This window comes from Gavia stellata, chromosome 22, assembly GCF_030936135.1.
Source record: "Gavia stellata isolate bGavSte3 chromosome 22, bGavSte3.hap2, whole genome shotgun sequence".
Classification (NCBI taxonomy): domain Eukaryota; kingdom Metazoa; phylum Chordata; class Aves; order Gaviiformes; family Gaviidae; genus Gavia; species Gavia stellata.
Window position 1 is genome coordinate 6,349,736 of NC_082615.1, and position 26,374 is coordinate 6,376,109.

The window sequence follows — 26,374 nt, forward strand, 5'->3', positions numbered from 1 at the left end:
TTTTCATTTTGCCTCCTGTGCCACAAAAAAATATCCTATACACTAATGTAAGCAATGTATAAGCATTAAACATATAGGGTTTTTTTTTTTAAATCGAGAAATTGAGAGAACCATTTTCCAAGTTGGAACAATTCTGCATGACTGAATCCCTCTCCTCTTTCACAGAGTTCTGGATTTTAGAAATACCAAGCCTAGCCAGACCAAAACTGAATCTGAAAATGTCAAAGCAGTACATGAAGCTTTTCACTCTGCAAAATATTTATAAGCCACCTACATGGCAGTTATCTGTATACGAATTCCCTGTCACTTTTGATACCCAAAAAATACTCCCTTAAGTGTAAACGTAGCAAGCAAACCACAGCTCCAGTCCCACTTCAACACGAGGGAGAAATACCTCATGGCCTCAACACACGCATTCATCAGCAGGACAGCGCAGTCCTGCTCGGAGCCTGTACTGATCTGGCCAAACGACCCACACCGCCCACTAGCCCATCTCTCAGGCTGCAGGCTTTCAACACTCCTCCTTTGAAAAGCCATGGAATCTAGAGTGCTATTTTTCAGTGTATGTATTCGGTGGTAAGCACACACTGTGAAGGCAGCCCTTCCTGTTCACACTCCAGTACTTTATATTTCCAACTTCCTGTAACTATTCACACTTCCTAATAACAGTTTGTGGTGGACTTGCAGTCAGTGAAGTTCACACAGACTTAAAAAATATCAATAATAAGCAGCTTATACTTGCCTGCTAAGCTGACATTTACAGGTAACGATGTAGTAGACTGCTGGTAAGTCCCTGGTTTAGAAGTATTGACTTATTCTGTGCTTTCCTATCTCCAAGGTTATTACCAAATCCGAAACCTAAAAATAAATGGGTTTTTTTGTTGGTGGTGGTTTTGTTTTCTGGGTTGTCGGGGGGGTGGGGGTGGTGTTAGTTTTGGTTTTTCTTTGTTTTGGGGTTTTTTTTTTGTTTGTTTAAACAGCAGGGTTAGTTTCTATTTTTGTAAAAGTCCATATCAGCTTATTGATCTAAAGGTTGTCACCAGTAAAATCAAAGCAGAATTAGGGCAACAGTTAGTTATTTTAAGAGTTCAGATGGTTTAAAAAGAACACAAAAGGTTTCTAAAAACAATTTCAAAAGCCTAGACATATTTGCTAGGTTGTGAAGACCACCCAATTCAAGCACATCAAACGTATAATCTAACAGACTATGTGGACAAATGCTAAGGGTCCTAGAATAGCAAGCCACTTAGAAAAAAAGCAACAACTCTGAAAAACACGTTAGCTACACATCTGGTCTCTGGTTTTCTTTCCACAGACAGTCAGTCTGCACATTTGAGATCAGACATGCTGTGCTCGCCCTGCCAGTGATAAGACACTGTCCACTGATAAGAAGATAAGGATTACTCTCTGCTACTACAAATGCTTTGAGGTGCATTTTTGTGTGCCGTTGGTTTTGAGTAAGAATTTAAACATAAGATTTTGAGATAAATAAGACTGTGCGTGCAAGCTCTTCATTGAAATCCAAGTCCACCTATGATCTTGCTATTTTTATTTCTACTTTACCCATATTTCCATTGCTGTTCTAATCAGAGTTCCTATTTAAGGCTGAGAAACCACCAGACAAGGCACTACTCAAAAACACGCAGATACAAAAACGTCCTTGATTTCAGCTATAACTAAAGCATTGCACCAACCTGATTTTCATTCCCACTTAAAATGTCCTTCGCTCAAGTGCACTAGTCCTTCTACCTCTAAATGGTTGGCATCGAAATGGTTGCAAGATAAAGCTTGGGTGACTGCAAGCCAGCAGTCGTTAACACGACAGCATGACCAACCGTGCAGATGCAGTTCTAGCACTACTTACAGGGTACTAATCTTTCAGGAATTTCCCACAATCCCTCCCCTCATGCAAAAGGAAAAACAAGGGGTTTTTTTCTCTTTTACACTGCAAAGGCATAACTGCAAAGCTTATCTTGCTGTAGTACAAAGGAAGACGGGATGCGCTCCCAGGCATCTCGGTCCAGAACTCAAGTGAGGGTACGGCCTCTGGGGACACAGAAACCTGAAGTTTATTTGCAGGATGGCTGCTCATATTTAAGACGGGCACGCTCAAGAGAATTTTCTTGAGTAGCGATGATCTGGGTTGTGCTCAACAAATCTGTGGCCCAAAGAGTTTATCACCTAAATCAGAATATTTACAACACTCCTTTTGAGTGTATTTTAAATAGACTAGAATGAAGGCACTCTTCCGTTTTTTTACTAAATGGGTTAATTTATCTTCACCCGAATGTTTGCTTTCCTGCAGAGTTATTAAACTGTCTGACTCTCAGATGAATGCACAGCGAACAAAGGACTGCTCCACTTTCACTTATTTAAATCCTGCCAGATCAATAAACATCCAAGCAGTGGATACAATCTTTACAATTCACAATTAAAGAGTCCAGTCTGACTGAAAACCAATGAAGGCTGCAACAGCCGAATGGACAGACTGTACCAAAACAAAACCACACCATAGTACTCAGTAGCTACAGCTCCAAGTGACTGAGAGCTTGCTTTCACTTTCTTTGAACTCAGCCTCTATCCACATTTGTAGATAACACATTAAAGACAGAGATAGATACACACAAGAATAACCATGCCAGCTAGAGCTAAGGGTGCAAAGTCAATACTTAGCTGAGGTTTGACAGAGCGTACCCACACCAAATCCACTTCCCACTACGAGCGATCAACTAACACCCACACAGCGCATCGTCCAAAGCAGACCACAGCCACGCCAGACCGCACGTACCCCAGAAACGAGCCCATCTCGCCCCTTTGTTCCGAGGAATACACTGACCTCATCCTGCTACGGGAGCTGCTGGATCGCAAGGAACAGCCACACGCCGCAATCTCTAATCCAGCAACCCAGAGAGAACACAAACAGCAGTTGTTGAGTATTTCATTACTCACTTGAATTCTACAAACGGAATACCAAATCCCCAGACGAGAAACACGCCATTCATAATTAAATAGTCACATTTGGCGTATACCAGAATGACTTGGTCCCCAGGAGTATCTAGCTGCACGCTACAACTGCTACCAAGGACACAATTGAAAGGGGGTTTTAGGCTCTTCTTCCGCTAGCAAACAGTGCCAACGGAGTGAGATAGCATCGATAGTTCTATTTTTTTTTTTTTTTTCAGATTTTCTTTTGCTGTATATCTAGAACAAATATAAAGCCTTCCTGGCAGGATCTAGAACTGCAGTGCAAAGTACCTAAAAATCTCATGCAACTAATACCAAGAGTTTAGAAATCAACGCTAACATGGAAATTGGAACATTTCCTAACAAATACAACCAAAACTTTCCAAGACAGAGATCCCCAGCACCAGATTGCCTGTCCCCAGGGAACAGCAAAGTATGCAGATAATTAAGCTTACTTGAGTTTACAACTTGTAACCTTCGTGTCATTTTATGGAAACAAACTATATTTAAGGGAAAAAAAAAGGAAGAAAATATTTACATTTTGACAACATACAACTTGTTCACATGAACGACCACCAAATAAGTTCCCATATGTTATCAGAAGGATATTTACAGTACGATGTGACATAGCGTACAAATCCAAGCCTTTCAAAGTATGGCTCACATCCCGCTGTCAGCGCTCCACAGCCCCCAAACCCATCCTTAACTTACGGTTATTCAGCTTCTCTGCAACTGTTTTCACTGAAGTATTTTTAGCATCCGCCTGAAAATACATGTTTTGCCCTCTGGAAAGAAGCTAATTGCACCATCACCTTTGTTCCACGCTGTCCCATTTTCCTCCTCTGTCCTTTTCAGCCACTCGGTCCCGGTCTTCCTTCTTCTCCTCCTGTTTCTTGAACTCTTTCTTCCTGTTTCTTTCCTAATCCTCGATATCCTTGTTTCCATGGTCATGCTTAGCCACGTTATCACCTTTGTCTTCTTCTACCTAGTGTACTTACAATCTCTCTACCGCATCTCCATCTCACCTGGGTTTTCAACCCTCTCGCTTTTGACCCATTGCTCCTCTGTCATTAGTGTCACTCCACCTCTGCCCTCCTTTACCACTACAGCAACAGTCCTAGCAGACTCCTTCATTCCAGTTGCTCCCATAAGGCAGCCAAACTTCAACTGCAGACATCACCGGAAATAAAGTAACCTATGAGGCTGTGACTTGCCAGCTCCCTGAAGATCACAACAGGATCTTCAGGAGGGACATAAAACCTAGAAGCTCTCATTCTGCCATAGACCCGGTATTCTGAGCAGCCTGAAGGAAGAGGTCGTGAAATAGCCTGTGATCCCTGCAGCAAGCATGCGGGTTGTACGGATCTGTGCCTCCGCATTTCTGTGGCTCTTTTTATTCCGTGTATCGTTGTGTGAACGCAGAGAAGAAGTCATCACCAACTTTATGAAAACACGAACTAAAAGAATACAGACCACGGTCGGAACCTGCCCTTCTCATCGTGGGTGGGGGCATCAACACAAGAGAGAGATATGTGTAATTTGTCCGCATAGAGAAAAAAATATCGTGCAACACCCTAAAATGATAAGGATAGGCAGTTCAGCACGCGTATTTTGTGCACAAAGAACAGTCCCAAACTCTCTTCTGTTAAGGAGGACAGGGAACACCTGCCCTAATTCCACCCATCACACGTCCATCGCTAGCCCATCCTCACAAAGACACCGCTCACTCTCAACCCACCGCGTCATCCCTATGGCAAAAGGGCTGAACATCATCGCCACAACTTCCAACCCAAACTTATCACAGGCCAGCTTCACGCAGCACGAGCTCCAGGAGGTTGTATATCCCTGGGACAAGGTGGTGAAACCGTATTTTTTGCTTAGGGAAGACACATTCCAGCAATAAGCCTTCACTGAGGCACCGTCTCCAGCGACGGAGGCGATACACACCACGAGGCAACGCACACCAACTGTGTTTCCTTCACAGAGGAATCGCGCCCGAGCGGTGTCAGAAAACGCGGGAATAGGACAGGGACTCCTCGTGATTTCCGTGCGACGTTTCCCGCGGGGGATATTTCTCACACGCAAGTGTAAAACATTCCCGCAGCTTGCTTGGGGGCAACTCCCCAAAGGCGCCTGCCCTGACGAGGGACCCCAGCCCACCCCAGCCGCCCCTCACCGACGGGCAGCACGCATGGCGCGGGCCGGCAGCCTTCCAGCCCCCGGGGACCGCCCGTCCCCTCACGACGCCTCCCTCCGTGGGCGCCCCAGGACCCCCCGGGGGCGGAGGCCGACAGCCCCGGGCAGTAGCAGACGAGGAGCCCAACACCCCAAAGCGCCCCCCCCGTGCGTGCCGCCTCCCCGCCTGAGGTGACACGCGCGTGGGCCGGGGGGAAGGGACCACCGCCCCGCCGTGAGGGCAGAGGCGGGGACCCCCGCCGAGGGGGCAGCGGGGCGCAGCGATGACAGGGGCCGGAGCCGCGATGGCGGCCGCCCCGCCAGGCAGGGGGAGCCCCCCCGGGGGAGGCCGAGGCCGCCCCGCTGCATCACGGCCGGCGCGACCCGCGGGGGGGAGGGGGAGTCGCTCATGCCCCGCCCCCCTTCCCCCCCCCACCCCCCCGCAGGCGGGACCCGCCGGCCCGCGCCGGCTGGGGCCGGTTCCAGCCGGTGCTGCGCGGGCGGGCGGCGGGTCTCCGTACGCGCGTGCCGCACGCTGCCCGCTGACGTCAGGCGCGTGTTGGCGCGCGGGCGGGCGGGCGGCGGCGGGGAAGCTCTCGCTACGTACGTGTAGTGCTGCGGCTTCTCGGGCTGCGCCTGCAGCGCGCTGGCGGCGCTCGCCGGCCCGGCCGCGGCGGGGCCGCTCGCCACCGGGCCCTTGGACATGCCTCCTGCCTTCCGCTCCCGCCGCCGCCGCTACCGCCGAGGAGACCTTTATTATTCACTCTGCGCGGTCCGCACGGAGGGCGCCGCGCGCAGGCGCCGCCGCCGCCATTGCCGCCCCGGTGCGCGGGGCGGGGTGGGACTTGTAGTCCCGCCGCGCGCGCGCCTTCCGCCAACCCGGGACGCGGCGGGCGGCGGCTTCCGGCCGGCGGGACTACAACTCCCAGAGGCGCCCCGCGGCGGCGCGGCCCGCACTTCCTGCCGCGCGGGGGGCGACGGGACTTGTAGTCGACGGTGGGAGGGGGGCGGCGCGCCAGGGCGCCCCCCGGCGGCGGGACGGGATCGCGCCCGCTGCGAGGCCGCATGGCTGGGGCCGGCCCTGAGAAAGGGCCCGGGGCTGGGGAGGGCACCGAGCCCCGGGGACGGCACCGAGCCCCGGGGACGGCAGGGCCTGTGCAGCCCAGCCCCTCCAGGCAGGCAGGGCAGGCTGGGCCAGGAGGCCTGTGAGAGGACGGGGAGTTATTTGTGGCAGGCGGCCTCACTTCCTTCCTCCCCCCCCCCTTCCCTCCGCCTCAGGGACTGAACGTGGACGCGGGAGCACGACGTCCCGGCCAAAGGCTTATTTTAGTGTTGGCATCTCTCGTCGCTCCACGGCCTTCCCCACCCACGGGACAACGCCGTCCAGGAAGTGCCTGGGAATAGCACTGCAGTCCCGAGGAGGAGGGAGGAGGAGGAGGGAGGAGGAGGAGGGAGGAGGAGGAGGAGGAGGAGGAGGAGGAGGAGGAGGAGGAGGAGGAGGAGGAGGAGGAGGAGGAGGAGGAGGAGGAGGAAGGCCCAGCGAGCCGCGTGGAGAACCTACCTCCAAGTAGGTGACACCAAAGGCCCCCGGACGCTGGGTCATCAGAGGATCGCATGGCCTCCCTGTCCTCCCCCGAGAGAAAATCCCCCCCTGAAGGAGCCGTGTCCAAGGAAGCGGCTGAATTCCCATGCGAAGAGCTTCCTCCGTAAATTAACCTCTCTCCCGGGGGAGGAAATGATACGAGCTTCTTTTAATAGGACTTTGATCTCTTGGGCTCCACACAGAACCACTTCCCTCGCTGGGATCCTCCAGCTGTGTGGTAAAGGGCAGCAAGGATTTAGAAGGCAAACACCTTTTTTTAACTCTGCCAGCACACACAGGGTGAACGATGTTAATAATAAACTTTCAGGCCTGGTCTGTGTGCTGCCCGTGCAGCTGTTTTGGGGAGGGAAATAACTTTTAAAATTCTCATTTACACTGATTCAGCATCGACTGCAGGCAGGTTTTTACTGGGGTAATTTAATAGCTTATTCCCCGGCACTTGGAGGAGTAAGTCACAGGATATCAATACCTCCTTATTCACCTAACAACCCTCCACGGGAGGCTGGAGTACTATAATTACGCAGCTCTTGGTCAACTTTTCACAAGTCAATACGTGTGGAGGTATTTCAGTTAATATCTAGACACACACACCCATATACCCAACATAAAATCACTGTCACCCGTGAACCTGCAGAAAAAAACTCCTTCAATTATTGACGAATCAGACTGAAAACACCGTCAACGTGCACTTTGTGCACAGGGATTCGGAAACCGCAGACTCGAATCCTTGTTCGCTGATGTTTAATTGACAATCTGGTACCAACACCGTTTCCTCTTCTGGTTCTCTTTTGTTTCACAGTCGGGACAACTCACCGCACGCTCTACCAAGCAAGAGAGAAATGTTTAGGAGACGCCAGGTACGCGTGCCCAGGGTGCGTTTACTTCCATCCTTGCGCAGGTCCTTGTTGACGCGTGCTTGTTTGCTCTCTCCAGCTTTGGCGTGTACGCCTTGCCCTCAGCCTCTTTCATCCAAGAGGGTGCACAGCTTTTCTCTGGCCTTAAAGAGAACAAAAAATCCAAAGTATCTCTAAAATTAGAAGCGTAAGCAGCCACTGCTACGAGAACACAGGAAAGGAAATACCTAAGGAGCCTCTCAACTCCTGGCAACAAACGCTACGCACTGGTCTCCTGTCATTAGTGACAGAACTATCAGATTTAAAGTATACGCTGTTATCATCAGACCAGGTTTCCAAATTTCTTTTTCCTAAGCGTGAGCAACTCAGGTGAAAGGGGAATTCTTTACTTCGGAATTCCCAACACATGTACAATGCAAATGATTGTTTACCTACACTTCCCAAGTCATTCCATTGACGTGCAGATTTCTGTCTCTGATAAATAATTAACATTTTCCTGTACAAGAAAGAAAATTAATCTGAAAATGAGGACCAGAGGCAGGGGAGATGCACGGGGGACGACGTCCCTCTGGCAGCCCCGGCCCGGGCACACGTGACGGTCCTGTCGCACCATATTGGCGCGCGTTTGCTTGACTTACCTGAGCAGGCGGAGAAGCAGGAGGCACGCTCCCTACGTGCCCAGCTCCTGCGCCGACGCAATCCTCGCTCTGCCCGCCGCGCCGGCTGTCGGCCCGAGAGACTTACGCATTCGGGCAGGATGCAAAACCTCATGCAAAGTCTATGTGATCACAGCTGTGTAATCCAGTTTGCGGAGCTCACGGATACCTTTAGGAGCGGCGGTTAAGCAGGCGTCTGTTTGTGTTCGCTACATATTCTGCGTGCTACAACTGCGGGGCATTTGGGACCTGTTCTTCCTGATTGGGGTACCCTTCCCATGGGGACGGAGACCTGCCTCCGCTCCCAGCAGTCGCTACAAATGCAATGGAATAGTAATATCTAGTGAGGCGTAACTTAAGGCACCAACTTCCCCTAAAAAGACAAGTCTTTTTATTTATTTACCTTCCTAGATGCTACCAACAGGGAACATGGATTCTGGCTTTCTACTTGGAACAAAACTTCGCAATTCGCTTTAGCGCTGGAGTTTGAAGCGGACCCCCAAAGTCAGCGGGATTTGGGGCACAGGGGCGCAGAGGGGCACAGCCTCACCCCGGCGCACTCCCAGGCTGCCTCCCGGGGCAGGCGCACGGCCCGTGGTGGCCTTCCCAGGGCCAAGGCTCACACTCCTCCCGACTTTTGGGGGGTCACAGGGCAGGAGGGCTGCCCAGGCCGAAACCGAGTCCCGTGACACGCGTCCCCAGGCTGCTGGAAGGATAAAACCAGGCGAGGAACGCCGGAGGCGCTGCCAGAGCCCGTTCCCTGGCGAGGGGCTTCACTCGTCCCCGCCGACGCTCGAGAGCGCGGCGCCGGGGTGGGGACGACGACGCGGGCCCCGAGCGAACCGCCACACACCGCGGGCTCCCGCGCCTTGCCCGAGGGCCGCCGCTCCCCGCGGCCTGCGCGCTGCGGCTCCCCGGGGGGGGCGGAGGCGGGTGGGGGGCCCCGCGGCCCGGCCCGGCCCTCGCCGCTCGCAGCCCCCCGCCAGGCGCCTCCGCACCACACGCCAGGAAAAGCACTTTCTGGCGGGGGCGGGAGCGGGGGGGGAGGCGGGCCGGGAGGCGGCGGGGGACGCCGGGGCCGGGCGGGGGGTGCCCGGGGGAAGCCCGCCGCCCCGCCGCGCCCCGCCGCCGCTCGCCCCGCTCCTATTGACTTCCCATTGTGGAGCTTTGCAACAAAGGGTAGGATCCAAACCGTGCCCCGTTTCGTCCAATCAGCGCGCAGAGCGCCCGCCCGCCGTTGATTGGCCCCTTCTCGGCTCACAGTACCCAATCGGACGCCTACTTTAACAACCAATCAGCGGCCGGGCATGCGCCCAATCAGCGCCGAGGAACCGGAGCACGGCCTTTGTGTGTTGTGACGCCACGGCGCCGGCGGAGGTCCCGGCCAATGGTACGGCGCGCTGCTTCCAGGCATTGTGAGGTCACCGCGCCGTGGGCCGCCCCCGCTATAAAAGGCGGGTCCCCGCGGCGGGGAGGGCGCAGTGAGAGGGTGGTTGGCTGCGGTGCGGCTCGTGGTGGGAGCAGCGCAGGCTTCGGTGCGCAGCGCTACCGGCACCGGTGCTTCCTTCTTCTCCGAGCGGTGAGTGGCGGGCGCCGGGCGCGTTCCGTGGCGGGCGGCGGTGCTGCGTGGCTGTTAGCGGCCTTGGTTCGTCCTCGAGCCTGGCAGGCAGGCCGGGCCTTGCCTACGTGCCCTGAGTCACGGCCGGTTCCCATCCCCCCGCTTCCCGGGCCGGCCCGGGAGGAGGAAGGAGGAGGCGGCGTGACTCAGTCCACTTCCCCTGGGGAGGGGAGCGGCCGGGCCACGACGCGAAGCGGGGGTGGAGGGGGAACCGTGACTCCTCCTCCCCCTCCCGGGGGAGGCCCCTGGCCGCCTGCCCGTCTCAGCGGCGGGGGAGGGGGGCACCTCGCCGACATCTGCTCTTGGGGCTTGAGGGGATTGGATGTGGAGGCGGGGGGACACGACACCGCGTCGCCGGGCCTGGTGGGTCGGGCTGCCGCCGGGGTTGGGGAGAGCTGGGCCCCCGTGTCACGCGTGCCTGTCCCCGTAGGTAAGTGAAGAAAAATGGCCCGTACAAAGCAGACTGCCCGCAAGTCCACTGGGGGGAAGGCTCCGCGCAAGCAGCTGGCCACCAAGGCGGCCCGGAAAAGCGCCCCCTCTACTGGCGGCGTCAAGAAGCCTCACCGCTACAGGTAAGGCCGCCGGCCCGGCCCGGCGCTGCCGCGGCTCCGGCTCCTGCCCCTGCCCCGGCTCACCTGCTTCCTCCTCCACCCAGGCCGGGCACCGTCGCCCTCCGTGAGATCCGCCGCTACCAGAAGTCCACGGAGCTGCTGATCCGCAAGCTGCCCTTCCAGCGGCTGGTCAGGGAAATCGCCCAGGACTTCAAAACAGATTTGAGGTTCCAGAGTGCAGCCATCGGTGCGCTGCAGGTATTGCTGGCGGCCTGCTGGGCCTCGCCGCTCGCGGCGCTGAGCGTGCTTCGCTGAGGGGTTTCTAACAACATTTCTTGTGCTCTTGAAACAGGAGGCCAGCGAAGCATATCTGGTGGGTCTGTTTGAAGATACAAACCTGTGCGCCATCCATGCCAAGAGAGTCACCATCATGCCCAAAGATATCCAGTTGGCTCGCAGGATACGGGGAGAGAGGGCTTAAGTGAAGGCTGTTTTTATGGTGTTTTGTAGTAAATTCTGTAAAATACTTTGGTTTTAATTTGTGACTTTTTTGTAAGAAATTGTTTATAATATGTTGCATTTGTACTTAAGTCATTCCATCTTTCACTCAGGATGAATGCTAAAAGTGACTGTTCACATAAACCTCAGTGATGTGAGCCTTGTTGCTCAGGAGTGACAAGTTGCTAATATGCAGAAGGGATGGGTGATCTTTCTTGCTTCTCATGCATGTTTCTGTATGTTAATGACTTGTTGGGTAGCTAAACTTGTAAGGTACTAGAATTGATATAAATGTGTACAGGGTCCTTTTGCAATAAAACTGGTTATGACTTGATCCAAGTGTTTAACAATTGGGGCTGTTAGTCTGACCATACATCACTGTGATCAAATGTGGACTTTTTCAGAGGGTGAAACTACAAGTCTTAACCACAGTGTAACTTACAGTTTCCTAAAAACGTAAACCTGGCAGCTATAGAATACACTATGTGCATTTATAATAGCTATTTTATATATTGTAGTGTCAACATTTTTAAATTAAATGTTTTACATTCACATGTGAGGAGTCTTTGTCATTTGGTTTGTATGGGCTGGAAGAAGCTTCCTCCTCCTGGCTCCAGTAGTTTAGCAGTAGCTGCCTGTAAGCCTGGACTGCTGCTGTGGCAACTAATTTTGTCTGTTGACAGAACAGAGAACCTGGCCACCCTCGGAGGTTTTGGGAGGCTTCCTGTGGCTTGAGTCATTGCTCTTGGCCAGTGAGAGCAGAGCTGAGCCCTGCAGTTGTGGGGTAGAGGTGGAATAGCCTGACTGACAGGCCTAGGTGAGGCAGCAGCCTTCTGCCTTTTGGGGGGGGCTTCAGGAGTTATTTTGTGTAAAGCTTTACTGCTTACCAGTCTCAGGCACAACTCTAAGCTTTTTTTTTTCAGGGGAAGCTTATTTTTGTGGTGTGAAGCAAAGCAGCCGGCTGGTTCCCTGAGCGTTGTCTTGATCTGGGGCGTGTGGCTGCAGCCCACCAGTTTCTGTGGGATCTGGCTGCATGACTAAGTCCAGTTAATAACAGCAGCCAGGATGGTATGCAAGTGGAAAAGCTAATTATACATCTGGAGAGCGTATGGGCTGCTAAGCAAACTGGAATGGGCACTCAGTAAGATTCTCATTTCCCATCTAAGCTTTTTTGATGATTATACCCAAACCTTCACTTCAGAACAGCTCTGCTGAGACAGGTCTGGCTTTCAGCAGTGCCTCTGGGAGCAGCCATCCCTTGTTGAGTTGTGGTAGAGGAAAGCTGCTCAGACTACACCTGAAACACAGGTAATTTACATTTAAATTGAATTGCGAGGCTGCCTCTCCTCAGCTCTTAAAGAACAGGCTGCACTAGTAAGGCTGGAGTTGGCACAGAAAAGTAGCACAGGGAAGTAGTATAGCTAGCCCGTCTTGATTTATTCCAATGAAATCAAAAGTGCTGTGGCACAAGTGGCATTTTGGGAGGGAAAACAGCAATAGTTCATACCAGAGAGCGGGCGGTAAGTCAGTGCTGGCTGTCTGGGCGATTGTTTGTAGAGCGGATGCCTTTACAGCACTTCCTTCCACAAAAGCAGTTTGAAACCAGCCTGGCTCCTCGGGGTGCTGCTGGAGGGCCGCGTGGCAGGCGCAGGCTGGGCCACTGGCCCCCCGGGGAGCGTGGGGCGGGAGCCAGGGCTCTCCCTCATCAGACAAACCACTCCGTGTGCTTAAATCCTGCAGCTGGAGGAACAGGCGCTCCTTACCCGGGCGTTCTTACACAACTTCCTCAACGCCCTCTCCTACGCTGCTCCAAGCGTGCTTGGAACAAACGCAGCCCCTGGTTAATACCATTATCACATCTGCCGCAGAGCTGCTAAAAACATTTTTCTAAAATGATTCAAGATCAGGTTTTAAACATGTATTTTCCTTGCTGCTAAACCTGTAGGGAAAAAGATTTCCTTGCATCTAAATTCTAAACTTAATTGCTTTAAAGGCCTGGATCAAAGTTAAGCACCGGCTCAAACTTCAGTTGACGCTAAGTGATCTCGGGTAGCTCACCCGGGCAGGTCTGTCCTGGGGGGGTACAGCCTGCCGAGGGGACATCTGCCAGAGATGTCCGCCCAAGAAACCTGAGGGTCCTCAGTGGCCCAGGAGCCACGTAATTTGGGATGCACCATGCAGCCTGCACTTAATGCAGGTTAAAAATAAGAATTCCAAGTGGTGGGATTTATGAATGCTTGATTTGGTGCTAAACTGCAGTAGCAGGCTGGGCTCCTGCAGGAAAAGTATGTTTTAAAATAACATCCCTCGAAAACAATGTTTCCTCCAAGTTCTCCGTTGAGACAATGAACCATCTGGGTATGCCTAGAAGCTGTTTCTTAAAATAAAAATCATTGTCTAGCAGTTCCTAAAAAAAAAAAAAAAACAAAAAAAAAAACCCAAACCAACATACAACACAAAACCCAAATGCTCCAGAAACTGTATCAAAGTATCTATTCATCTTAGTAACCTCAACAAAAAGAAATTAAGTTAGAGCTTGCATGCAGTGGCTCAGAATAGCAATTCTTGGTATTCCATGATCTTGCTATGATATCTGAAGACATAAACTGTTCCCTTACCAATTCTCCCGATGATTTCCTCGCATTCTTGCTCAGAACTCGATGCAAACACCAAACAGTCGAATGTGCTCCCATCAGGGCTCTCTGGGGAAGCACTAAAAATGGAAACATGTACATCAGCCGGCAGAGAGAGTGGCTCTGAAATCCCAGCCCTGGCTTGTAACCACACCAGAGACCCTGCGACTGGTCTGGATGTCGCATGTTTATTTTCTAAGACCCACCCCATCCCTCTACATCCCCATCCCAGGGCCCATGGGCAGCACTTACGCTACGCAGAAGGCGAATAAATTGCTGCTGTCCACGCAGCGTCCCACGCAGGAGATGGTGGGGTAGGGGTAGCGGCACAGGAGCTGCGCAGGGAACAGGAGGGAGATGGCGTTGGGGGCTGCAGGCAGTTCCCGTCGTCCCCATTCCTGGTTTAACTGGCCCCACGACCCCTCCAGCCGAGCTCCCCGCACGGCGAGGTCGGCAGCCTTGGGAGTCACCCGGACCTTGGGTGCCATTCGCGTACCTTGGAAGAAGCCTTCTCCTGTACGAGGATTTCGGCTTCCTTCACATCAAATAAAACCTCCTGAATGGGGGACAGAGGGAGAGAAGCCCCGATCAACACAGGGTCTGAGCTCTATTTTTAATAAGACGCTTACAAGAGAGATTATTCAAAAGCAGAGGTGATGAAGCACAGTCAAGCACAGCTTTTTCAAGGCGTTTTTCTCGTGCTGCCCTTTTTTTTCCTCTCGCACTTGAATCTTTTCCACAAACAACCCCCTCAAAGCCTCAAGCAACAGTGACCTGAGCCCTAAAGCACCCCTGGAACCAGGCTCAGCCTCCCCGCAGTGCTCCACGTGCTTTCCTGCAGGTGGTTTTATGTTTTTTTCTTAATGCACTTTGCTATCCTGGCTGCAGAAATGCCTCCAACCAGAAAAAAACCCCACAGGGGTGGGGGATGTCAAAGGCTCATCCAGGCCAAATGAACCTGGAGCCAGCGGGAAAAAAACCCTCCCTGGACAGAGACCGTATTTCCCTGTAGTTTTCTCACCTTCCCGGGATGCCCTCAGCCCCATCGCTCACCTGCGCTGCCGAGTGCCCCTCCAGCACGGCGGGGATGGCCCGGTCCAGCACCTCTTTGCCACCGTACTGAAACAAAGCGGGAAGGAGGGACTAACCCATGGGCACATGGAAAAAAAAAAAACCCAGAAGAGACAATTTACCCCTAGGCACGTCTCTGCCCCATCGCCTCACCTTCCCAACACCGGTCCGGCCCAGGTACCGCAGGTTGTAGAGCAGCCTGGGGAGAAAAGGGCTCAGGGGCATTGGAGCAAGGCTCCTGCGCCTCCTCCTGCTGCTCTTTGCAGGGGACGATGCTCACAGCCCCCCACCGCCCCAGGCCATGGGGGCAGCTTTGGCCCCACAGCCTCGAGCGGAGACTGAGCGTGGGCACGGGCTGCCCCGACGCCAGGACCCCCAGCCCAGCCCGGGGGCTCCCCGTGGTGCCAGACCTACCTGCCCCCCTGCACCCTCCGCGGCTCCCCCTCGCCCCTGCGCCGGGGGCCACGCTGGAGCTGGAAGTGGGGCTCCTTCTCCTTCAGGACCTTCAGGTAGGGCAGCAGCGGCTCGAAGACCCCCCCGTCGTGCCACCGCCACCGCAGCAGGCGGAAGCTGAGCGGTTGTCCCTTCAGCTTCTGCAGCACGGCCCCGGCCTGGAGGGAGGGTGGGGGAAGCAGAGGGGAGGATGGGGGGCAGGAGAGAGAGGGGGAGATGGGGGGGGACACGCCAGCCCTCCGTGCCCACCCACCTGCCCACTGTAGGCTTTTCTCAGCGAGCAGCCGTTGATCTCGTCGAGGATGTCGCCGGCCAGCACCACCTCGTCCACCTCCGCCTGGCTCTCAGGGAGCACCTCGGTGACAAAGACTCGGCCGTCCACGTACCTGGGGGTGCGGCCGAGCCCCGGCTCAGCTCCGGGGACCCAGCCCGGTTCCCCCAGCCCTTTTGTACCATCAGCGATGTTTCACCGATACGCGGAGGCAGGGAAAAGCCACCCCATGGGTGGCAGATACCGGCGAGGCTGAGCCGATGGGGAGAAAAGCACCTGAGACAGCCCCCATGCTCTCAACGGGGTATTTATCTCCCCTTTTTGGAGGGTTTTGAGTGCTGTGGTATCCAGATCCCGCTGGAGAGGAGGATCAAGGGCTCCTACCTGAGCACCATCCCCAGCGCTCGGCATGGGACCGTCTCGTAAGTGATGCACACCTGGAAGAGAGCAGACGGTGACAGTGGCCCTGGCAATGGCCACAGGACGTCCAAGGAGCATGACCAGGGGGAGAGGGAGGACGGAGACCCGCTGCCCTGGATCATTGCTGGCACTGATGCCAAACCAGGGCTTCGGGAGCCCAGGGAGAGGCCGGTCCCCAGTGCCCCAGGCTGGGCTGGGACCACCAGTGGCCTCTTGTCCCTGTCCTCTCCTGGGATTCATCTGTGCCCAGACCCTGGAGAGACAAAGCTGCCAGATGGATGGGATGGCAAAGCAGCAGGTGAACCCTTAACTCAGCGATGAGCCCTCCTCCCTCGCCCCCGGCGTCCCCACGAAGCTGGGGGAGCGCTGCCGCCCCTCCCCAAAGCCGCTGCCATTTGCAGCAGCACTTACTGTCACATCGCATTAGCCAGGGACCCGAAACGTGGCCAGTTCGGCCGGGAGCACTTGCTGTTAGAAATACCCAAAAGCCAGCGGGATCCCAGCCTCCGCAGCAGCGCCGCAGCTCGGTGCACGCAGTAACCAGCCCCAAAGCTTTTTTTGGGATTCTTTTGGGTTAAAAAGGCAGCGGAGGAACGCTCTTCGTTTTCAAAAGACATCAAGGCATCCCCGCTGTTTTCAATAAATGCCCCCATATTTCACGGAGCAAAACCAAGAGCGAAACCAACTGATGTGTCATCGGTGTCAGCGCAGGGAAATGGGGATTTTTTGGCAAGAAATCAGGGAAGGGAGCATGGGAAAACTTCATTTATGTCAGCAATTTAGGCCTGGTACTCTTGCTTGGTTTTACTCCCAGGAAAACTGCTGGGATCTGCTCCTGGTGACAGCGCAAGCACCCGGCAGGATCCGGCCTCGGTGGCAGAGGCGGCTCTGCTTGTGCTGGTGAACCTGAGCCAATTCACCCCCAGCTGCGGCCGGGCAGAGAGTTGCGTGGCAATCCCTCCCCACCAAATCATTCCTTATCTTCCTCATTTGACTTCTCAGCGAGGGCCACACGGCAGAAAGATGGCTCCGGGGAGAGACGAGCTCTTACCGGCAGCAGCCAGCTTTCATCCAAGAAGCTGCAATTCTGCAAACAAAGGAGCGTCAGCACCATCGGTCCCAGCAAAGAAGGGGCCGGGGCCCCGCACCAGCAGCCGTGTGCCGGTCACCACCCCACCCATTCGTCACCGTACCTCCAGGTCCAGGGAGAAATCCATCTCTGTCACCACCAGCAGCAGCGAGAGGAAAGGCTCTGCAGAGGGATGGGGACAGAGGCAGCGTCACCACCGGGTTCCCGGCAGCCACAGCCTCGCAGGCACACGGCAGAGGTCCAAATAAAGCCATTTTTGGCGTAACTAATGAGCCCTGGGGAGCGAGGCCCTGGGAGCATCCCAGCACCGCGGCACCCAGGCTGCTGCTGGAGGCTCGTCCCAAGCTCCCGCTGCCGGCACGGGGAGAGAAGCACTGTGGCTCGACACCCGATTTCCCCAAATTCAGACCAAGGCTCGCAGCAAACGCTGCTGACGAGCAACTTTCTCTCCATTTCTCCTCCTAAACGCAAAGCTGCCCCAGCTCTCCCGCACGAACCTTGCAATTACACGGATGGAGATCTGCAATCGGCTCGTGCACCAGCAGCACAGATGATTTATAAGCCATCGAGGTAGAGGTTTAACACGGAGTTATTTATCATAATCAAAAGATTGAAGGCTTTCACCCTGGCCTGGCCCGCCAAGGAACATGGCTGCGGATGGAGCGGTGCAGCTTGTCAAGGCAACGCAGCCATTTACCGCACCAACCCCCCCACTGTGACCCCTCGTGCGGGACCGCAGCCTGGGCCCAGCCACCAAGGGCTCCCCTCGAAGTGGGACTGCTGGGTCCGCCTAACCCAGCATCCTTGTACAAAGAAATAACACAGAAGACACTTCAGAGCAATTTTCCTATCCCATGACACTAAAACCAATCTTAGATGGATTCAAACCGTGTTTAAATATTTACACCTCTTTTTCCACCACTGCAGCAGCATATTTAGATTTTACCACTGTTTGCCTTAGAAAAAAAATCACAGTGGACTATTTTCCTCCCGCCCGCAGCAGCGTGGGGCCGTAACGCCTGCGACAGCCACCCCGGGGCAGGTTACATCCCGCCTTGGAGGAGCCGCTGTCTTACCCAGGAGGTCTTCATTGGCAAGGATGGAGCTCACGGGGTCATAAAACTGAAACAGAGAGGAACACCACCATTACGCTGCCGTTTCGCTGCCCGTTGCCCACAGGTAGCAGCTCCCTGCCTTGTGCTGCACCTCCAGGAGCCGGGGGGTCTGCGCCAGCTGCCGCACAGCCGCTGCCAGCACCTTCCCCTGCAGAGCCAAGCGCAGAAAGTACCGCCCGCGGCCCTGTGCCGTCCGTGCCTTCTCACAGCTGCCCGCTTTCTGGATGCTGATGGAGAGAGGGGTCGGCCTGTTTGGGGAGAGGGGAAGCAGCTCAGGGCTGAAACTGTGGCGGCACGTGGGAGCATCCTCCCTGCGCCCGGGGTCTTTGGGATGAGCACGTCGCGACGGATGCTGCCACGGCTCAGGTTTTCATCCCCAGCCTGGCTTGGGGCCGCTCACCTGCCACCGTCCCCCGTGGGAAGCTGCTCCAGCCAGTGCCAGTAATCCCGTCTCCTGAAGCCCCAGGCTGGCTCTGCGGGAGAAAGGGAGCACGAGGCCTCTCGCCGCGGGCACTGGGACGCTGCCACCCCCGGCCCAGGCACGAAGGATCACTCACGTCGGAGCCCCTTGCGCAGGATGCTCTCCAGCAGCTGGCAGAGGGAGGTGAGGTGCGGCGAGGCGTCCGTGCAGGGCCCCCCGTCCTCCCGCAGCCGCAGCACCCCACCTGCGGTGGTGGCGGCAGCATCAGCACCCATGGGTGCTGGGGGGGGGGGCACCCATGGGAACAGCCCTGTGCACAGCCCCAGGGTGGGTCGCTGATGCTGCGGGAGGTGCCCGACACCCGGGCAGGATGTGACCCACCGCGGCTGCCCGCAGCCCCACCGGGCAGAAACCCGGGTAAACTTCCTTAAAGCCAAGGCCAGGGGCGGCAGCGCGGGTGCAAACACCCGCTCAGGCGGCGGGGCCGGCCCTGCCACGGCGGCCCCCGGCCCGGGGAGAGACCCCCGGCCCGGGGAGAGACCCCCGGCCCCGCCGTCGGGCCGGCCAAAGCGGTGCAGCGCGGGGCCGGGCCCCCCCGGACGAGGGCTGCTGGAGGAAGCGGGTACCGGCCCCGGGGGGGGCCGCGCTCACCTTTAAAGGCGCTCAGCAGCGGCTCCTTCCCGGCCATGGGCTCGTCCCCCCGGGCCCGGGGGGGCGGTCCCGCGGCGGCAGCTGCGGCCGGGCGGGAACCGGGAACCGGGAACCGGGAACCGGGAACCGGGAACCGGGAGCGAGCCCCGCCCCGGGAGCGGAGCGGAGCAGCCCGGCCCCGCGGGGGGGTGAACGCGCCTCGGCCGCTGCGTGCGGGCATCGCGCAAACATATATATACACCTCCACATACGTATACAGTTATAGCACATCGGGGTATATATACGTATGTGTATGTACCTCTACATATACAAAAAGCATAGACAGGCACTGGCATATATAGGTGTAACACGGATGTTGGCACACGTATACACATTTATCTGAACCTATATATGAAATACATACACTGGTGTATGTATTGGCATAAACCGCATGTGTAACAGAGGCACCGGTGCATATACATACATATGTATCTGTCCATATATTAGGACAACCAGGCATGGGGATATGGGCATGGGTACAGATACAGGTACTGAAACGTCCCAGGTACTGGTACCGCCATAGGTACCCACCGGAGTGTGACTCTCCTCCTGCCTATAGAAAAGCACACGCGCGAACAGCGCTCCCGAGGCCGCAGCCAGGGCCGCGCACGGCCCGTGGGAGGGGGCTGCGTGGGCCGGGAAAGGTCCCCCCCCAGCTCTGTCGCGGCCCCGCAGCGTCGCGAGTTCGAGCCCGGCGGCCGGCGGGGCGGTGGGGGCCCGGGGGCGGGGCGGGGCCCGGGGGCGGGGCGGGGCCCGGGGGCGGGGCGGGGCCCGGGGGCGGGGCGGGGCGGCCATGGCGGAGGCGGTGGCGGAGCTCGGGGCGGCCCCGCTGCTGGCGGCCGCCCGCCGGGCGCACGGAGCGGCTTTCGGGGGGTCGGCGGCGGTGCTGGCGGCGTGGGCCCCCGGCCGGGTCAACCTCATCGGCGAGCACACCGACTACAACGGCGGCTTCGTCCTGCCCATGGTAAGAGCCGTCTCCGCCGCCCCGGCGCCGTGATCCCTCGATGTCACCCTTCCGGGTCCTCCCTGCAGCCTCCGGGGGTCCCGGGCCACCGCCTCCCCCCGCCTGCCCCAGGATGTCCCCCGGGATCCCCCACCCAGGACCCTGCGGGATCCACCGGGATCCCCCACCCAGGACCCTGCGGGATCCCCCGGGGTCCCCCCACCGCACCTGGGACCAGCGGAGCTCGGAGCAGGACCCGGAGCATCGGGGGCAGCGCCCCACAGACCGGCTCCTAACTCACTGCAGGGGGGACGTGATTCCCCCTCCCCGACCGCCTCTTCGAGGGGCTGAAGCCTCTTTCCTGCAACACCGTCAAACAATTTTCTGTTCCTGGAGAGCGATGTTTTGGTGGCAGAGGTGGTTCGAAGCAGCTGGGGCTTCCTGCCCTCCTGGGGCGCAGCGGGGAAGCCCCCGCTCAGTCCTAAATCAACCCTACAGCTAATTATTTTGAGGCCGAGGAGCGTGGGAGCAGGTCAGCTGAATTCCCCCGCAGGCAAGAAAACTTCCTGAAGCCTCTCAGGGCCTTGTCGTGGGTTCCCATTCCCCCAGAACCCAGCAGCCAGCACCCCGGCACTGAGCTGGGGTGGTTGGCCACATTTCAGTGCTAAACCTGACCCTGCGTGGCATTAAATAACCAGGAAATTTAATGTTGTGATGAGCTGGGGTATGTGGTGGGGTTTGGCGTGGGCAGAGTTAAGGGTAACGTGTTGGGTGCTGCCAGCTGTGGGTTGAAGCAGCCACGGCTGTCCCCTGCCACCAGTGGGGATGGTCCATGGGATGCCGCAGGGTCTGACCCCACCTCCCCCCGCCAGGCCCTGCAGCTGGGGACGGTGTTGGTGGGATCCCCCACGCAGGACGGGACCATCTCCATCCTCACCACCTCGGCGGAGGCGGACGAGCCCCACAGGGTGCAGTTCCCGGCTCCCCGCCAAGGCAGCCCTCTGAGCCCGGGGCAGCCTCGCTGGGCCAACTACGTCAAGGGCGTCATCCAGCACTACCGGGGTAAGGCCCAGGCTGCCGGGCAGGTTAAAGCCCTCGGTGTTTGGTACCCAGCTTTCGGCATGCTCCAGGGGCTCTTCCAGTGCCAGTGCAATCCTGCAGCTGCTGCTGGGACCAGGCTCCAGCAGAGATGCTTTCAGCTCCAAAGACCCCTGTGTTTTGGGGCGGGGGGATGCCCGGGTCATACTCTGCCGTGGGTCACCCTGCATTTTAAGATGGGATATGGGACAGGGGGTTCCTCTCCATCAGCTCCCTGGGAGCTGTGGGGCAGCCCCCAGCCCTGCAGGTGCTCATGGCCCCCCTTCTCCCTTCTGTTCCCGCAGGTGGTCCTGTGCCGGGCTTCAGTGCCGTGATAGCCAGTGACATCCCCCTGGGTGGGGGCCTCTCCAGCTCGGCCGCTCTGGAGGTGGCTACTTACACCTTCCTCCAGCAGCTCTGCCCTGGTAAGGCAGCAGCCGGCCCTGGCCTCTGGTACCTCCGTTCCCAGGTGGGAGCCGGGATGAGGGGGGGCCCCTTAGCAAGATCCTGCAGCCCTTGGGGAAACACCGCTGTGGGGTGGGTCACAGACCCTCGCCACAGCCGGAGCTGGCACCGCTGTGGCTGCGGGGCTCCTCCGACTCACCCGGCCTGACCTGCCCGTGCCTCTAAAGCCCATGGCTGGCCAGGGGAATGAGGGGATGTTCCCTTGGGAGCATCTTTTCCCCAACCTCATGTCCCCAAAAATGGAGGGATCTGAGACACTAGTGTCAAATTGTCGTGTCCAGCTGGATCTGGGGACCCATGCTGGCACAGATGCCGTGCACCAATGCAGGAGCAAGTGCCTGCAGCTGACGCTTTAGCAAAACCCCATTCCACAGGAAAACAACCCTTTACCTTTGCTCCCGGGCAAGGGGCAAAGGTCCCAGAGCTGCTAACCTGCGTCTCTCTGCTCTGGCACAGATGACGGTGATTTGGTAGCCAAGGCGCTGGCGTGCCAGAAAGCGGAGCACACGTTTGCTGGCATGCCCTGCGGGATCATGGACCAGTTCATATCTGTGATGGGCAAGGAAGGCCACGCGCTGCTCATTGACTGCAGGTCAGGGCCAAGCGCTGAGCTCGCAGCGCCGTGCTCACCTTCTCGGGCAGGTGGGGAGAAGCTGGACCCATGGCCATGAGATAAATACAGCTGCAGGAGTGCAGGGAAGGGTTAACCCTGAACGTAAGCCAAAACATCATCGCAGGGCTGGGGCTGATCCTGGGTATCTTGATTCCTCCTCCTGCATCCTTTCTGCTATTTGCCTAGGTTGTCTTTCCTGCAAAGTCATTAGGGTCTACTATGGGACTAATGACTGGGGGAGGAGTGAAATGCTCCAGTGAAATCCTAAACCACATGGACTTTGCCTCTGCAGAGGCGGGAGCTGCCTCACCTGGACGGCTGAGGGCTGGAGCAGGCAGGGGGGACGGGCACACAGCCCACAGTGAGCTCTCACTGCAGGTCCCTGGAGACTGTCCTCGTCCCACTGACCGATGCCAGCTTGGCCGTCCTCATCACCAACTCCAACGTGCGGCACACCTTGACAGGCAGCGAGTACCCCACGCGCCGGCGGCAGTGTGAGGAGGCGGCGGCAGCGCTCAGCAAAGCCAGCCTGCGAGATGCCACCATGGCTGAGCTAGAAGGTAGGGACGGTCCCTCCCTCAGCTCTGGGCACTCCTCAGGGCAGCAGGAGCTTGGTGCCCCATATCATGGGCTAAGACTGCGGGGCAGCACCCAGGGTGGATGGGTGGATGCATGCACTGGGACAGGAGCATGCCACGAGTGGAGAAGCGGGGTTGCAGGATGCAGCCGTGCTCGCCCCCAGCAGCGCCCCGCAGACCTGAGCGGCTTTGCTGCAAGGATGTGCGTATCTCCGCAGCGGCCAGGAACCGGCTGGGTGAGGAGGTGTACCGGCGGGCCAGGCATGTCATCGGCGAGATAGCACGGACAGCCCAGGCAGCGCAAGCACTGCAGGACAGGGACTACAAGACATTTGGGAGGCTGATGGTGGAGAGTCACAACTCCCTCAGGTGAGGATGTACCACCCGTGGGAAGGGCAGGCTGCACTGGGGGCACTGATATAAGACCTTCACGGGGTTCCTTTGCCTGTGGGTGCAGCACCGGGGGCAGCCAGAACCGTGTTCCTGCCCGGCGCCTCTCATGGCTCAGCCTGCCGGGGAGTTTTAGGAAAAGCCCCACAGGCTTCTGTACCCGGGGGTGCTGGGACAAGGCAGCCAGTTACGTACGTTACAGACGCTTGCTGCTTACAGCAGTGCCCAGCGGGTACCCGATGCAACCTCGTTCACATATATGTGCACTTATAGGCAGAGAGCTGGACCGGGATCTGCGTTGCTGCAGTTTGCTATGGCAGCGGGTGCACCAAGATGCGTGTTTGAGCCGTTTGCGGTGCAGGGGCTGCGGCTGGGGTGCAGGACAGGGCTGACTCTGGGTCTCCTCTCTCCAGGGACGACTACGAAGTGAGCTGTCCGGAGCTGGATGAGCTGGTAGCGGCAGCGCTGGAGGTCGATGGGGTTTATGGCAGCAGGATGACCGGGGGAGGCTTCGGAGGCTGCACGGTGACATTGCTGGAGGCTGGGGCTGCAGAGAGGGCCCAACGCCACATCCAGGTACGTGGCAGAAAAGGGCTGGGAGATTGACTTAAGGATCCCAAGGAAATGCTCAGCGGCATGGCCCGGGGACGCTGTTGAAGCTGCTCTCCTGAGGCACTTGGGGTTGGTGTAGCCCATCCGGTGCCGCGGGGGGATAGCCCCAAGCCCGTTGGTGCTACTAAGCTCTTGCAGGCAGGTCAGCACCGTGCTGGTCACAGAGCACTGCCAAAGGACCTTACTGCATTGAGAAAGTGAGGGAAAAGGTGCGGGGGGACCTTCAGGAAGGCTAAATCTATCCAGGGAAAAATAATCCAAGCTGAGCTTAGGCAATGCTGAGCTTAATGCCGCTAGTTACAGACCAGGAAAGATCTCAGTGCTGCCATCAATGTTCTCTAAATCAGCAGCTCAGCCTGCACTGGTAGCTGAAAACACCAGCAAAATGGGGACATCAGGAGATGGGGGCAGTGAATGAGGTGGAGCCTCATTTTGCTGCTATATGAGATCAGGGTGCGCCCCGTAAATAGTGGGGGGGATAAAGAAGGGGCAGAGGAAGGTGTCCGAAACGAGGAGAGACTGAAAGGGCTGTGCCTCTGCCATCTGATGAGAAGCTGGGGGAGAGGGAATGTGACCAGGAGTTACAGAACAGTGAAGGGGGTGGATAGGTGAGTGAGGAACTGACCTTCCAATCCTCCAAACTAAGAACCAGTGACCACTGGTTAGGAGTTAGGAGAAAAACAGAGCCGAGGAAGCACTGGGCAGAGCTGGTGGTGAGTTTTCTGCTGTTGCCAGAGGCTGTGGATGTCGGCAGCATCAGCAGTGTGGTGGGTTGGCCTTGGCTGGATATGAGGTGCCCACCAAAGCCGCTCCATCGCTCCCCTTCCTCAGCTGGACAGAGGAGAGAAAATATAACAAAAGGCTCATGGGTCGGGATGAGGACAGGGAGATCGCTCACCATTACCATCACAGGCAAAACAGACTCGGCTTGGGGAAATTAGTTTAATTTATTACCAATCAAAATCAGAGTAGGATAATGAGATATGAAAGGAAATCTTAAAAAACACCTTCCCCCCACCCCTTCCCAGGCTCAACTTCCCTCCTGATTTTCTTTGCCTCCTTTCCCTGAGCGGCACAGGGGGATGGGGAATGGGGGCTGCAGTCAGTTCATCACATGTTGTTTCTGCTGCTCCTTCCTCCTCATGCTCTTCCCCTGCTCCAATGTGGGGTCCCTCCCATGGGAGATGGTTCTTCACGAACTTCTCCAATGTGGATCCGTCCTACGAGCTACAGTTCTTCACGAACTGCTCCATCATGGGTCCCTGCCACGGGGTGCAGTCCTTCAGGAACAGACTGCTCCAGCGTGGGTCCCCGATGGGGTCACAAGTCCTGCCAGCAAACCTGCTCCAGCGTGGGCTCCTCTCCACGGGTCCACAGGTCCTGCCAGGAGCCTGCTCCAGCACGGGCTTCCCATGGGGTCACAGCCTCCTTCGGGCACCCACCTGCTCCAGCGTGGGGTCCTCCATGGGCTGCAGGTGGATATCTGCTCCACCATGGACCTCCCTGGGCTGCGGGTGGGTATCTGCTCCACCATGGAACTCCATGGGTGCAGGGGCACAGCCTACCTCACCATGGTCTTCACCATGGGCTGGAGGGGAATCCCTGCTCCGGCACCCCCTCCCCTCCTTCTTCACTGACCTTGGTGTCTGCAAAGTCGTTTCTCTCACATATTGTCACTCCTCTCTTCTCCAGCTGCCGTTGCGCAGTTGCTTTTCCCCTTTCCCAGAGGCGCTACCCCCGTCGCTGATGGGCTCAGCCTTGGCCAGCGGCAGGTCCATCTCGGAGCCGGCTGGCATTGGCTCTATTAGACATAGGGGAAGCTTCTGGCAGCTTCTCACAGAAGCCACCCCTGTCGCCCCGCCCCGCTACCGAAACCTTGTCATGCAAACCCAATACAAGCAGAGTCAAAAAGGGGTTGGAAAAAGTGACGAACAGTCCGTAAGGGGCTGCTGATGGGTCAGCTCGGGGGTGTGTTGCTATCTCCCCTGCCCCATGCTGTGGATGGACCCGGGGACCCCAGGCAGTGGCCAGGACAACATGCTGTCCCCAAAAAGCATCGCACGTGGCCACTGTTGGAGCAGTGGCTGGGCTGGGCATGTGGCTGGGCTGACCAGCACCAGCCCAAAAGCATCCCCAAGCTCGGCCTCTTGCTGCGGTGTGGCATGGCCCCAGAACACCAGCACTTACTTACTGCTCCTCTTGTCTTTTAGGAGAAATACAGCGGCACAGCCACCTTCTACCTCACCAAACCCTCTGGAGGGGCAAAGGTGCTGCCCCTGTAGAGCAGCGAGCACCCTGCCTGGCCTGGGATCACCTCCCTCCACGAGGCAGCTTCACAAGGGAATCAGTTTGTCTGTCTGCATCATTTGCCTAATAAATGCAAAACATTTGCACAGTCTTTCTGCGCCCACCTGAGCCGAGCTCTGACACCAAAGCCAGTGGGGACCCTTCCTCAGAGGAGACTGGTTTAACTCCAGTTCGCACTGGTGTAACGAGCCATTACGGGGCACGCGGGGTCCAGTAGTGCCTCCGGAGCTGCAGTCGTAGGAGGGGATGGCGGTGGAGGAGCAGCAGGCACTGACGCTTGGCTGGGAATCTGCTTTGGCACACGTC

General features: G+C 57.0%; 3 protein-coding genes across 3 annotated transcripts in view; 2 read left to right on the forward strand and 1 right to left on the reverse strand.

Annotated features, from left to right (window-relative positions):
- The window catches only part of UNK (unk zinc finger), a 41,315-nt gene extending 35,450 nt beyond the window's left edge, over positions 1-5,865 (reverse strand). The window contains exon 1 of the mRNA XM_059828151.1: positions 5,747-5,865. Within this exon, the coding sequence (XP_059684134.1) occupies positions 5,747-5,844 (98 nt within the window). The 5' untranslated portion in view covers positions 5,845-5,865. The remainder of the gene's footprint in view (positions 1-5,746) is intronic.
- Positions 5,866-9,745: 3,880 nt separating this feature from the next.
- Positions 9,746-11,253, forward strand: LOC104259338 (histone H3.3A). Its single transcript, XM_059828349.1, has 4 exons — positions 9,746-9,831; positions 10,301-10,442; positions 10,526-10,679; positions 10,774-11,253. The coding sequence occupies exons 2-4, from the start codon at positions 10,315-10,317 to the stop codon at positions 10,900-10,902; spliced, it is 411 nt and encodes a 136-aa protein (XP_059684332.1). The 5' UTR covers positions 9,746-9,831; positions 10,301-10,314; the 3' UTR covers positions 10,903-11,253.
- An 8,623-nt stretch (positions 11,254-19,876) lies between these two features.
- On the forward strand, positions 19,877-26,043 carry GALK1 (galactokinase 1). The gene is made up of 8 exons (XM_059828279.1): positions 19,877-20,047; positions 20,899-21,088; positions 21,409-21,528; positions 22,025-22,160; positions 22,560-22,741; positions 22,978-23,128; positions 23,563-23,725; positions 25,972-26,043. Exons 1-8 carry the CDS (start codon positions 19,877-19,879, stop codon positions 26,041-26,043), a joined length of 1,185 nt encoding a protein of 394 aa, XP_059684262.1.
- Positions 26,044-26,374: the final 331 nt, after the last annotated feature.

Excerpts from the sequence above, each read along its gene's own strand:
- LOC104259338 (XM_059828349.1), top strand. The coding sequence starts at position 10,315 with ATGGCCCGTACAAAGCAGACTGCCCGCAAGTCCACTGGGGGGAAGGCT. Across the intron at positions 10,443-10,525 it reads AAGAAGCCTCACCGCTACAG|GCCGGGCACCGTCGCCCTCC; the intron begins GTAAGGCCGCCG and ends TCCTCCACCCAG. Across the intron at positions 10,680-10,773 it reads CAGCCATCGGTGCGCTGCAG|GAGGCCAGCGAAGCATATCT; the intron begins GTATTGCTGGCG and ends CTCTTGAAACAG.
- GALK1 (XM_059828279.1), top strand. The coding sequence starts at position 19,877 with ATGGCGGAGGCGGTGGCGGAGCTCGGGGCGGCCCCGCTGCTGGCGGCC. Across the intron at positions 23,129-23,562 it reads GAGAGTCACAACTCCCTCAG|GGACGACTACGAAGTGAGCT; the intron begins GTGAGGATGTAC and ends TCCTCTCTCCAG. Across the intron at positions 23,726-25,971 it reads GGGCCCAACGCCACATCCAG|GAGAAATACAGCGGCACAGC; the intron begins GTACGTGGCAGA and ends CTTGTCTTTTAG.